General features: G+C 41.5%; 1 protein-coding gene across 1 annotated transcript; it reads left to right on the top strand.

Annotated features, from left to right (window-relative positions):
- Window positions 1-1,875: 1,875 nt before the first annotated feature.
- LOC141162231 (uncharacterized) lies at window positions 1,876-11,807 on the top strand. The gene is made up of 4 exons (XM_073648112.1): window positions 1,876-2,240; window positions 4,359-4,562; window positions 5,100-5,257; window positions 8,837-11,807. The coding sequence occupies exons 2-4, from the start codon at window positions 4,367-4,369 to the stop codon at window positions 9,218-9,220; spliced, it is 738 nt and encodes a 245-aa protein (XP_073504213.1). The 5' UTR covers window positions 1,876-2,240; window positions 4,359-4,366; the 3' UTR covers window positions 9,221-11,807.
- The last annotated feature ends 269 nt before the right edge of the window (window positions 11,808-12,076 follow it).

The following is a 12,076-nucleotide window of genomic DNA, read 5'->3' as shown; positions in this document are numbered from 1 at the left end:
TCGGATCTACCCGAAAATTGTATCAATAAAAAGGTGAGCTCGCGGCACAAAAAATAAGCCCCCAAATAAAAACCTTACAGGTCTCGGATAAAGGCGACAAAAGCAAAACTCTTTTTTTTTCATACAAATTTCCAATTTTTTTTTTTATCACTTAACTTACTGACTGATTCTCTGTTAACTCATTCTGCATCCAGCCATTGACAGTGTAACACACAGAGACTGTACAAGTCCAGTAGTGCAAAAATTCTCCTTTTTTACCTTCCCGACCCTTTTTTTTCAAGGAGTTATGATGGTCCAAGTGAGCTGACGACAGATTGACCTCAGTAGACATACATTGCCCTACATGTCGGGGTCTGTTATTAGTACATACATCATCTTGTTATGGGACATTATGTAATGTCTGGATTTTTCTGGCTTAAAGGGAATCGATCATGTTAAAAATGTTCTCTGACCTGCCGGCAGGATGTTACAGAGCAGGAGGAGCTGATCAGATTTATAGACATTTCTGTAGGAAAAGTTTCAGTAAAACTTGTATTTCATTCAATGAAATCCCTGGGGTTTGTATGGTAATGAGTCCAGTGGGTGGTCCTATTAAGTGATTGACAGTCCTTCCTGTATGACTGCATGCAGAGATGTCAATCACTAGTAGGACCGCCCACTGGACTCTTATACATACACCAGGGATTTCAATACAAGTTATATTGAATCTTTTCCAGCAAACTGATCATTCTGCTCAGCTTCTTTTTCTGTCTACCTGTGCACAGATCGGACTCCACATACAATTCGACAGGTTCTTTTTAATGACCGAGGTTGAAATAATGAGCTTTTTTACTGTATTCATCATTGGGTTGTGACAAGTAGAGGTAGGGGTTGAATAGTTATACACCTCTCCTTTAAATAGGAAAGGATCGAGCACTGAAATTTACCACACCCCTTCAACAAGGCAGAAGATCCCCATAAATACATGTCATATGGTCGTCCTCGACCACTGAAATCGGTGTGTTTGTCTAACCTTGCTGGACACTTGTAGGGTATGTTCACACAGAGTTTTTAAACACGTTTTTTGGCTTGGATTCCGCGACAAAATCTGCATTAAAAAAAAATGATTCCAATCCATTTACATCAAGAAAACGAGACTAAAGTGTCAGAAAAAGCCTCACATTTTTCTTATTTTTTTAATGTGTTTTTTTGGTCAAGATTTTTACAGCGGAAACACCTCATTATACAAAAAGTAGTTAAACTTTCTTCTAGATTTTTTTTCCCCCCAATTTTTCAGGCACCTAAATTATGTGCAGATTATGGGGGTCCGGGTCCTGTCTGCTGAGCAGCACCCTTCTCAGGGGACTATTATGCGATTGGTTGAGTTCCGGGTCCTGAGACCCCCACCGATCTATAAGCAATTCACTTTCCTGCTGTAGATCTTGTGGATCTAAGTTTGTGGTTGCATAAAAAAAAAATTGGATCCCACATGGACCACCAGAGTGGCATCCGATCTTTCCGGATAGATTTCTATTATAAACATAGGAAATTGTGATCATGTACATGTTTTAATGTAGTTGTATGAAAACGGATCATACGTGGATATCACGCAGATGTAAAAAAAAAATGGACCCACAGATGAAGATCTGATGCAAAATTAGAAAAAAATCGACCGATATTATTTGTGGTGCATTATCCATCCTTGATCTATGGTCTTGTATGTTCTGGAGCTCCGCCACGCGTGGTACATGGTAGGTCGCGAGAAATTTAAGTTACGCTTCTGTTTAAATATTTATAACTATATATCTATTTTTTTGTTACCCATAGAAAATAACTTGGTGAATGTGCTGCAGACGGCAGGACGGATCCATAGTGCTGCGCTCACCTATCCACTGACAGCTGGTTTCTGGGTCAGTGCTGCAGATGCATTAAGGATGAATATTTACTTAGTAATTTAATCTGGCTTCTCAATCACACTTCCCTCTAATTGACTGAAGAGCCTCTTTGAAGTTTTGGAGAAATAGCTCCTTTCTTGCCAGCGAATGACTGAGGAGAAACGGTTTCCTGGAATTGTCCAGGTATTGAGGCTGTTGCCGGAGTTCACACCTGGATCAGGTGCCCGTCCGGTGCCGTCCTCTGGGGCTCTCCGGCTAAGGATGTACTGAATCTGCTGCTGTATAGGGACACAATCTGCGGAGGAAACAGGGTGCAAACTGATTGGAAGAATCCGTCATTCCTGAGTCCCACAGGACTGCAGACAGGTGAGTGAGAGTTCTCCTAGAGATCTGCAGAGGACCCTCCTGACACCCAGGCAGCGACCACCTCCTTCTGTCTTGTGACTGTGATTTAGATTTTAGTTGGTGCCACATTCTGTCCATAAAATTCTGTGTGTGTGTATATGTATATATATATCCCCCCCTCCAATCAAAGCCTCCTAGGAGGATAGCTCTGTAAGGCTCTGTTCACACTTAGTAACTGCCTGGGGCATAATAGAGCCCTATGGGTAACTTTTGGACCTGCCTGCCCCTGTCCCGCCAGATGACCCATTAATATGATAGGCTTTACAAAAGTTACTTCCACCCTAAAAAAAAATACACACATACACACACACACCACACACACACATATATGTGTGTATATATACTGTATATGTGTGTCTAAATATCTTACAGTGCCCCCTTTCTGAGTCAATATTTAATATTTCCCCTCTTTGCTTTAAATATTAAAAATGCCCTTTCTCAGCTTCTGTTAGTAAATGCTCCCTCGTACCTTCAAATATGAATACATGCCCCCTTTATGCCTCCATATATTAATAAATGACCCCTTTATGCCTCCATATATTAAGCAATACCCCCTTTATGCCTCCATATATTAAGTAATGCCCCATATATTAATAAATGTCCCCTCTGTGTACATATATTAATAAATACCCCCTTTGTGCTTCCATATATTAAATACCTCTATATGTTAGTAAATGCCCTGCTCCATATGATTTTAATAGTAATGTCCTAATTTGAATGATAAAAAAACAACCCTACCGTGGCCCCTCTTCTGTGACGCGCGTCGGGGTCTCTGATTCTTCTTCCTGCAGTTTGTAGCCCAGCGCTGGCCATTGTGCCTCCTACTGTCTTCCATGAGCTCTCTCCAGCCATGAGACTAGGCAGAGTAAGTGGAGGAGCCGGGAGCAAATGAGTCTCTGCTCCACCACAGGTTTCAGTAGTATATGTGTCCTGCCAGTAGAGAGCACGTCTGCCTGGAGATCCAGCAGTGACCCCTTCCTTCACAATGTGGGCACAGGTTTTATTATCCAGATGTTCTTGGCTAATTCATTACTGAGACTTTCTTAAATGTCGCAACATTTTTTGCACTTTTTTATTTTTCACAGTTGAAGACGATCAGATGTCAATTTTGAAACTTAGTGAAAAGGTCGTTTGACTTTTTATTCCAAAAGTGCAAAAAAAAAAGCATTTGTGCCAGATGCATCAAACATCCTGCTCCATTTTGATGAATTTGGTGAAAAATCCGCTGGCACAAAAAGTGACAAAAATTCAACTTATTGGGGCTAAAAATGTGTTTATGGCAGTCGGTGGTCAGCCATCCGATATCATCTGAGTCAATGGGTCTAGAACATGTCTGGCTTTAAGGGGGGATCTATATAGCTGTCTACAAGTGACCAGTGGTGAGGAACGGCGCTGAACGTATTGTTTTACAAATGTATTTTTGAAATTTGGACCAATTTAGAATTGCAGTAATGGCGAATAAGTTTTGATTCTTAAAGGGACTGTCCAAGATTAGCTGAATATGACTGTTTTGTACAATAAACAGCGCCACACCTGTGCACAGGATGCATGCGGTATTGCAGCTGATCCCAATGAACAGGTGTGGTGCTGCGTTTTTAGCAGACTTTTTTTTTTCTCATTCTAAAGAACCCCTTTAAGTAAATTGTTGTCATTTTTGTGTTATGACAGTTTTGTAGTTTTGCATTTTACTTTTGACCCTAGGGTTATATCCTTGATTTGACCATGGACTGTTTAACTCTTTTTATGCATGTGGATTTTTTCTCTTTGTCCTGTCCTGCTGACTTGACTTTAGCTATACTCCTTACCACTCTTCTGGATTCCAATTTTTGTTCCTGATTCTGATGCTTTGACTAAATGACCATCTCTCTGCCAACTCACTCCACCGGCCAGCAGCTATTTGTGAACACAACAATGGGGCCTTTGCCTCAACCCCCAGATCCCTGTATAGGTGAAATGGTGAAGACCAAAGAATTCCTGGGACCAGTAGCTTTTTTCATGGAAGAGTTGCCAGGTCTCCTCAAACGTTCTCCCCATAAGACTTAAGGTATTTGCGTTATTATTATCCTTCCTTCCCTATAGGCTTTACCATGTTTGGATCCGGCCACCAAAACACTCCTCAGCCGTTGGCGCACATCTGCAGCCATGTCTTGCCCAACAGGTTTTCCAGCATCTTCTTCCCATCTCCTATTTTTGGATTTCAACTGTTCCAGCCCTGCAGCCATTCTGGGACACACAAGGATGCCGTGCTGTTACCGTTCCAGATGAGACCTTGCCCTTTGCCAGGTAATTAAATATGCAAATATGCAATCAATTTAAACTGTTCAAAAGCTTTTCTCCTTTTATCCAACATCTCAAAAAGTTCCAAAATTCCAGCAGAATTCTTATTTCCTTATAGTTTACAGTAGCCAGAGCTCCATTTTCCGAGGGTCAGATCAAAATTGACAATGCAAGTCTATGGGTCCGTTAAAAAAAAAAAAAAAAATCGGACTGCACTTGAATGACATCTGAGTGCGGTCTGATTTTCACGGACAGTCACATAGGAGAAAGTGGAGAATTTTTTTTTTCTCTGCATACGAGAAAAACTAATGACACTCGGACTAAACTCTGATGAAAATAGTCAGTCCGTTATTCTCGATGAGGCTTTAATCCTGTCCTAGCTGCAGGCACAATGACACCCGTGTAGCCCAGAGTGCCGCACCGCAGGGTCATTACCTAAGGACACTATTGCAATGGATTCTATATTTTTCATTCATTATGTCTGGACTTCGTCATCTCTTTGGGGGTCTTAATCTTCCGTCTTTATATTCCCTCCCCCATTAGACAGAAGCCATCGTATAAAGCAGCGGAGATCACGAGCGAATTATAGCAGCTGGCAACTTGAAGAACTGGAGAAAGTCTTCCAGACCAACCATTACCCCGACATCTTCATCAGGGAGGCGCTGGCACTGAGACTGGACCTGCTAGAGACTAGAGTACAGGTGAGGAGGGAGGTACGACTGTATGGACAAGCTAGATTTACCAGTCAGGAGCCTGGGAGAGTGGAGTGACAATCCTGTGAAAGGTGTCACCTAAAAGGGTTATGATATAAGACACCTTTTTATTTTTACCCCAGAAATCGCTCCAGCCTAGTCCTTGGCTATGTCTAGGATTTTTGCAGTAGTTGCGTGTCTGGAGCTGGGGTGCAATACCTGTCACAACCTATGGACAAAAGTGGCACTCTTTCTATAAGCAAATATACCCTTTTACGTTTTCCATTTCTGGTGTGAACAGCTGCATCGACTTTTTACACAACCCTAATATTATACTGCCTCCCTGTCATTTTGGTCATGTTCATTTGCCAAGTATTCCAAATTTTTAGCATAATCCTTGGATAAAAGTTAGGCACAGATAGTGCTGTCTCTCCCAGTAAATGATGGGGCACATATAAGACTGCCTATATACATGTAACTACTTGTAGCACTGTCTGTCCCTCTGTAAATGATGTAGGTACTGGTAGTGCTGGCTTCCTGTCTCTCACTGTAGATCATATTGGGGTATACAGTACTATTCTGTCTTTCCTTGTAACTAATATTGGCACAGATAGTGTTACCTGTAAATTATCTAGACAGATAATACTGACTCCTTTATGAGATATGCGTGGAAGAAATAGTAGTTTCTTGGTATTTGTCTATGCAAATAATGTAGGAACATGTAGTATTGCTTTCCTGTCTCTCCCTGTATATGATGTCGGTACATATAGCATTTCCTCACACATCTCCCCCTGGAAATCATATATGGACAGATAGTACTGTCTTCCTGTTTCCAACTATAATGGATACTGGGACAGATAGTATAGTCTACCTGTAGTTGATCTGAGTGTCTTCCTCTAAATGATAACTGCACAGATAGTAATGGCTTTCTTTGCATCTATGTAACAACTACTACGTTCACAGATAGTATTGCCTTCCTGTCAATTATGTAGATACAGGTAGTACTGCCTCCTTGTTTCTCCTTGGAAATAATGTAGAAATATATAGCACTGCCTTAGTTTATTGCCTTCCTGTCAATTATGGATATCCAGGTAGTACTGCCTCCTTGTTTCTCCCTGTAAATAATGTAGACTATACAACACTGATTTCCTGTATTACCTTTCTGTCAATTATGTAGATACAGGTAGTACTGACTCCTTGTTTCTCACTGTAAAGAATGTTGAAATATAAAACACTGGCTTCCCGTATTATCTCCTTGTCAATTATGTAGATACAGGTAGTACTGCCTCCTTGTTTCTCCTTGTAAATAATGTAGAAATATACATTGCTGCCTTCGTTTACGGCCTTCTTGTCAATATTTGTAGATACAGGTAGTACTGCCTCCCGGTAAATAATTTACACTCGTGGTAAAAATTGTTGGTACCCCTCGTTTAATGAAAGAAAAACCCACAATGGTCACAGAAATAACTTGAATCTGACAAAAGTAATAATGAATTAAAAATCTATGGAAATGAACAAATGAAAGTCAGACATTGCTTTTCTGCTTCCACAGAATTTTAAAAAAAATTAACCTCATGAAATCGGCCTGGACAGAAATGATGGTTCTTCTTAACTTAATATTTTGTTGAACAACCTTTTGCGGCAATCACTGCAATCAAACGATTCCTGTAACTGTCAATGAGACTTCTGCACCTCTCGAGAGTATTTTGGCCCACTCCTCATGAGCAAACTGCTCCAGTTGTCTCGTGTGTGAAGGTTGCCTTTTCCATGTTTCAGCTTTTTCCAAAGATGCTCAATAGGGTTTAGGTCAGGGCTCATAGAAGCCACTTCAGAATAGTCCAATGTTTTCCTCTTAGCCATTCTTGGGTGTTTTTAGCTGTGTGTTTTGGGTCATTATCCTGTGGCAAGACCCATGACCTGCGACTGAGACCAAGCTTTCTGACACTGGGCAGCACATTTCTCTCTAGAATCCCTCTCTAGAAGCCCCCAAATCTAAGCATCATCGTCAGAAGCACCCTGTCATCTCCTCCAGCTACAGGTACCTTTCCTTGCAACCAGAAAAAATGTAAAACCTGTCCATGTATAATGACCACAGACAAGATAAAGATCCCCCATTCACATGAGGACTATAAGATCCCAGGTACGTTCAGCTGTATCACATCTAATGTAGTGTACTTAATTATATGTACCAAATGTCCAGCTAGGGGAGACAGGGCAAAAACTTAGAACAAGGATGAATCATCATCGCCACACAATAAAAGAAAAAAGAATAGATCTACCTGTTGCCAAACATTTTTGTTCCCCTGATCATAGCATAAAAGATATGAAATTACTAGTATTAAAAGGTAACTTCAAATCTCAGAGAGAAAGGAGAGTCTCAGAATATAAACTGATGATGACCTTTAACACTTTCAGAGCAGGAATGAATGTGTCGCATGGATTTATGTCATTCTACATCAACTAAGGAATGTGCTCCTCAGACTCTCAGACCTGTGAGGTCATCACAACACTGGACACAGGACAATAAAACCTTCACACTCCTTATCTATTAACTGCTAAAATATTTATAGCCAGAACTGTTTATTTCTTCCATAATAACTCTGCTTTTCATCACCTGTCTTATCTATTGCATTTTTTTTTCTTTCTTGTGTGTATTATTGTGTATAAATACGTGACTCTTCAGATTTTGTTATACTATGCCTGATGAAGAGACCTGAGTAGTCTCGAAAGCTTGCAATTTGTTACCATTTATTCAGTTAGCCATTAAAAAGGTATCAACCACTGAGGACTTTCAAATCTAAATATTTTAGAATCCCTTGATAATCTTGAGATTTCATTGTACCCTGCACAGATTCAAGACACCCTGTGCCAGATGCAGCAGAGCAGCCCCAGAACATAACAGAGCCTCCTTCATGTTTCACAGTAGGGATCATGTTCTTTTCTTGTATATGCTTCATTTTTCCAACTGTAGTCACAGGAACATCAAGCTGCTTGAAGATGGTCTTATAACCTTTATCTTTAACATGCTTGTCTATAATTTTCTTTCTAATCTCCTGAGACAACTCTTTTCTTTTCTTCCTCTGGTCCATGTTGAGTGTGGTACACACCATGTCACCAAACAGCACAGTGAGTATCTGTAGCCCTATATACAAGCCCACTGACTGATTACACGATTGTAGAAACCTGTGATGCTAATTAGTGGACACAACTTGATTTAACATGTCCCTTTTGTCACATTATTTTCAGGGGTACCATCATTTCTGTCCAGGCCTGTTTCATGAGTTTAATTTTTTTTTAAATTCTATGGAAGCAGAAAAGCAATGTCTGACTTTCATTTGTTCATTTTCATAGATTTTTAATTAATTATTACTTTTGTCAGATTCAAGTTATTTCTGTGACTATTGTGGGTTTTTCTTTAATTAAACGAGGGGTACCAACAATTTTGACCACGTGTGTAGAAATATACAACACTGCCTTCCTGCCTAGTTTTTTTCAACATAGAGGTAATAAAATTCTTTCTCCCCTCCTCCCACATCATTACCTTTAGTGTACATCACAGGTGATACATTTCTTCATTTCCTTCCCCAGGTTTGGTTTCAAAACCGGCGTGCAAAGATGAGAAGGCAAATGAGGGTACAGAATTGCCCAGTGCAAGCAGAAGATCAGAGTAAATCAGACTGTAAAACCAATAAAGGACCAGAGGAGAACCGATCGGAGGACACAAAATGTATCAAAAACAAAGTATTAGACCCCCTAAATCACACAAAAGGAGTTTCAAATCAAGCAGAAGACAAAGCCACCCGCAGTATCGCCGCCCTACGTACAAGGGCACGAGAGCATGAGGCTGGGATACAAGGCTTGGTGGCAACACAAGAGGGACCTGAAAAGTTTGCAATCAATCCAGACTCGGGTGCAGATGTCAAAGGCCAAGACCGGACACATGGAGGTCCAGCAAAGGAAAACCTCATCTGAAACTGGGCGATAATATTTCTGGATCCTATTACTTCTTAATGATCAGCTCCAAACAATTAGACAGTAGAAAGAAAGTAGCCCTGGACATTCATTGTGTGGGTCTAATATATCTCAATCAGACACTGAGCAGACAGTGAATCTTCGTAAGTTACAGATAACTTGAAAATTGACCATGCCGACACCTTTCTGGATAACTGAGGACCATGGGGTTGTCCAGGCTTGAGGTACAAGTCTGCAGTCACATTGAGTCCTGACACAGCGCACTCTGAGGATTCACAAGTCTGCAGTAACACCAACACCCCCGAAGCCTGGATAACCCCTTTAATTCTAAATATCTGAGTACTTCTATGTTAAGAGAAAAAAAAATCCCAGTTGTTGTCCTAAATCTTCACATGAAAATAATCAACTTTGTAATATATCTTATTAGAGAAATCTGCTTCTTTCTCCTCCTGGACTGATCTTTCACTCTCAATCCATGGGTCAATTCTGTAAAATCTGTATTCAGATGTGAAGACTGATTTCTCCATTACTGAGATAGATGACAGTTGGTGCTTTTAAAATTATATGGAGGAGGAGGAGCTAGAGGCAGACGCAGACATTCTAGGGAGGAGCTAGAGGAAGACACAGACATTCTAGGGAGGAGCTAGAGGAAGACACAGACATTCTAGGGAGGAGCTAGAGGAAGACACAGACATTCTAGGGAGGAGCTAGAGGAAGACACAGACATTCTAGGGAGGAGCTAGAGGCAGACATAGACATTCTAGGGAGGATCTAGAGGAAGACACAGACATTCTAGGGAGGAGCTAGAGGAAGACACAGACATTCTAGGGAGGAGCTAGAGGAAGACACAGACATTCTAGGGAGGAGCTAGAGGAAGACACAGATATTCTAGGGAGGAGCTAGAAGAAGACAGACATTCTAGGGAGGAGCTAGAGGCAGACACAGACATTCTAGGGAGGAGCTAGAGGAAGACAGACATTCTAGGGAGGAGCTAGAGGAAGACAGACATTCTAGGGAGGAGCTAGAGGAAGACAGACATTCTAGGGAGGAGCTAGAGGAAGACACAGACATTCTAGGGAGGAGCTAGAGTAAGACACAGATATTCTAGGGAGGAGCTAGAAGAAGACACAGACGTTCTAGGGAGGAGCTAGAGGCAGACACAGACATTCTAGGGAGGAGTTAGAGGAAGACACAGACATTCTAGGGAGGAGCTAGAGGAAGACAGACATTCTAGGGAGGAGCTAGAGGAAGACACAGACATTCTAGGGAGGAGCTAGAGGAAGACACAGACATTCTAGGGAGGAGCTAGAGGAAGATACAGACATTCTAGGGAGGAGCTAGAGGAAGACACAGACATTCTAGGGAGGAGCTAGAGGAAGACACAGACATTGTAGGGAGGCGCTAGAGAAAGATACAGACATTCTAGGGAGGAGCTAAAGGAAGACACAGACATTCTAGGGAGGAGCTAGAGGAAGATATAGACATTCTAGGGAGGAGTTAGAGGAAGACACAGACATTCTAGGGAGGAGCTAGAGGAAGACAGACATTCTAGGGAGGAGCTAGAGGAAGACACAGACGTTCTAGGGAGGAGCTAGAGGCAGACACAGACATTCTAGGGAGGAGTTAGAGGAAGACACAGACATTCTAGGGAGGAGCTAGAGGAAGACAGACATTCTAGGGAGGAGCTAGAGGAAGACACAGACATTCTAGGGAGGAGCTAGAGGAAGACACAGACATTCTAGGGAGGAGCTAGAGGAAGATACAGACATTCTAGGGAGGAGCTAGAGGAAGACACAGACATTCTAGGGAGGAGCTAGAGGAAGACACAGACATTGTAGGGAGGCGCTAGAGAAAGATACAGACATTCTAGGGAGGAGCTAAAGGAAGACACAGACATTCTAGGGAGGAGCTAGAGGAAGATATAGACATTCTAGGGAGGAGTTAGAGGAAGACACAGACATTCTAGGGAGGAGCTAGAGGAAGACAGACATTCTAGGGAGGAGCTAGAGGAAGACACAGACATTCTAGGGAGGAGCTAGAGGAAGACACAGACATTCTGCTGCAAGTTCTCTGAAACTACAACTACAGTTCTCCATAGAAGTTCTGTCATCTCTTATATCAGTGATGGGAAAATCTGTGATCACTGAATACAGATTTTACCTGTGAATTGAGAATGAATGATCAGTTCAGAAGGATAAAGAATCAGATTTCTCTGATAAGATACATTATAAAGTTTCTTATTTTAACGTGTACTATTGATTTATGGAAAAAATAATTTAAACAATGGTTACTCTTTTAAGGGAGAGTCAGCCACATATTGCAAAGTAAGTTTTTATTACAAAAGGAACAAACTGTTATTTTATTATTTTATACATTCAAAAGTTCCAGTGAGTCATGATCTGACGGGTCAATGCCATTGTGGCCTGATATATAAAAATATCCAATCCAGGATTGAATCATTCGCTGGAAATTCCTGCAAATGCTCCGTCTCCTCAGAATCCAAAAAGACCACCCCGTCTATGGCCATTATAGAGTATGATGCTTCCAAAAATTCTCCCCTAACCCCCCCCCCCCACACACACACACACACTCTGAGTATGGTATCCCCATAGTGAATTCCCCTCCTCCGCCACAGTTTCATCCTACACGTATAGTATGATGACTCCACAGTACCTCCAGCAAAGTATGATGTCCCCACAGTGCCATTTACACAGTATAATTTCCCAACAGCTTGATGCCCCTAAAATGTCCCCTAAATATAATGATATCCCATTGTTCCCCTCCACACTCACTCAGTATCATGGCCTGTAAGTATGATGCCCCCTACTCTGTATGAGAGCCACCACACAGAATGAA

Source organism: Phyllobates terribilis, unplaced genomic scaffold, assembly GCF_046119375.1.
Source record: "Phyllobates terribilis strain yellow unplaced genomic scaffold, ASM4611937v1 Scaffold_9__5_contigs__length_417890890, whole genome shotgun sequence".
NCBI classification, from domain to species: domain Eukaryota; kingdom Metazoa; phylum Chordata; class Amphibia; order Anura; family Dendrobatidae; genus Phyllobates; species Phyllobates terribilis.
The sequence above is the reverse complement of the archived record's forward strand: the minus strand, read 5'-3'. Positions and strand labels throughout refer to the sequence as shown.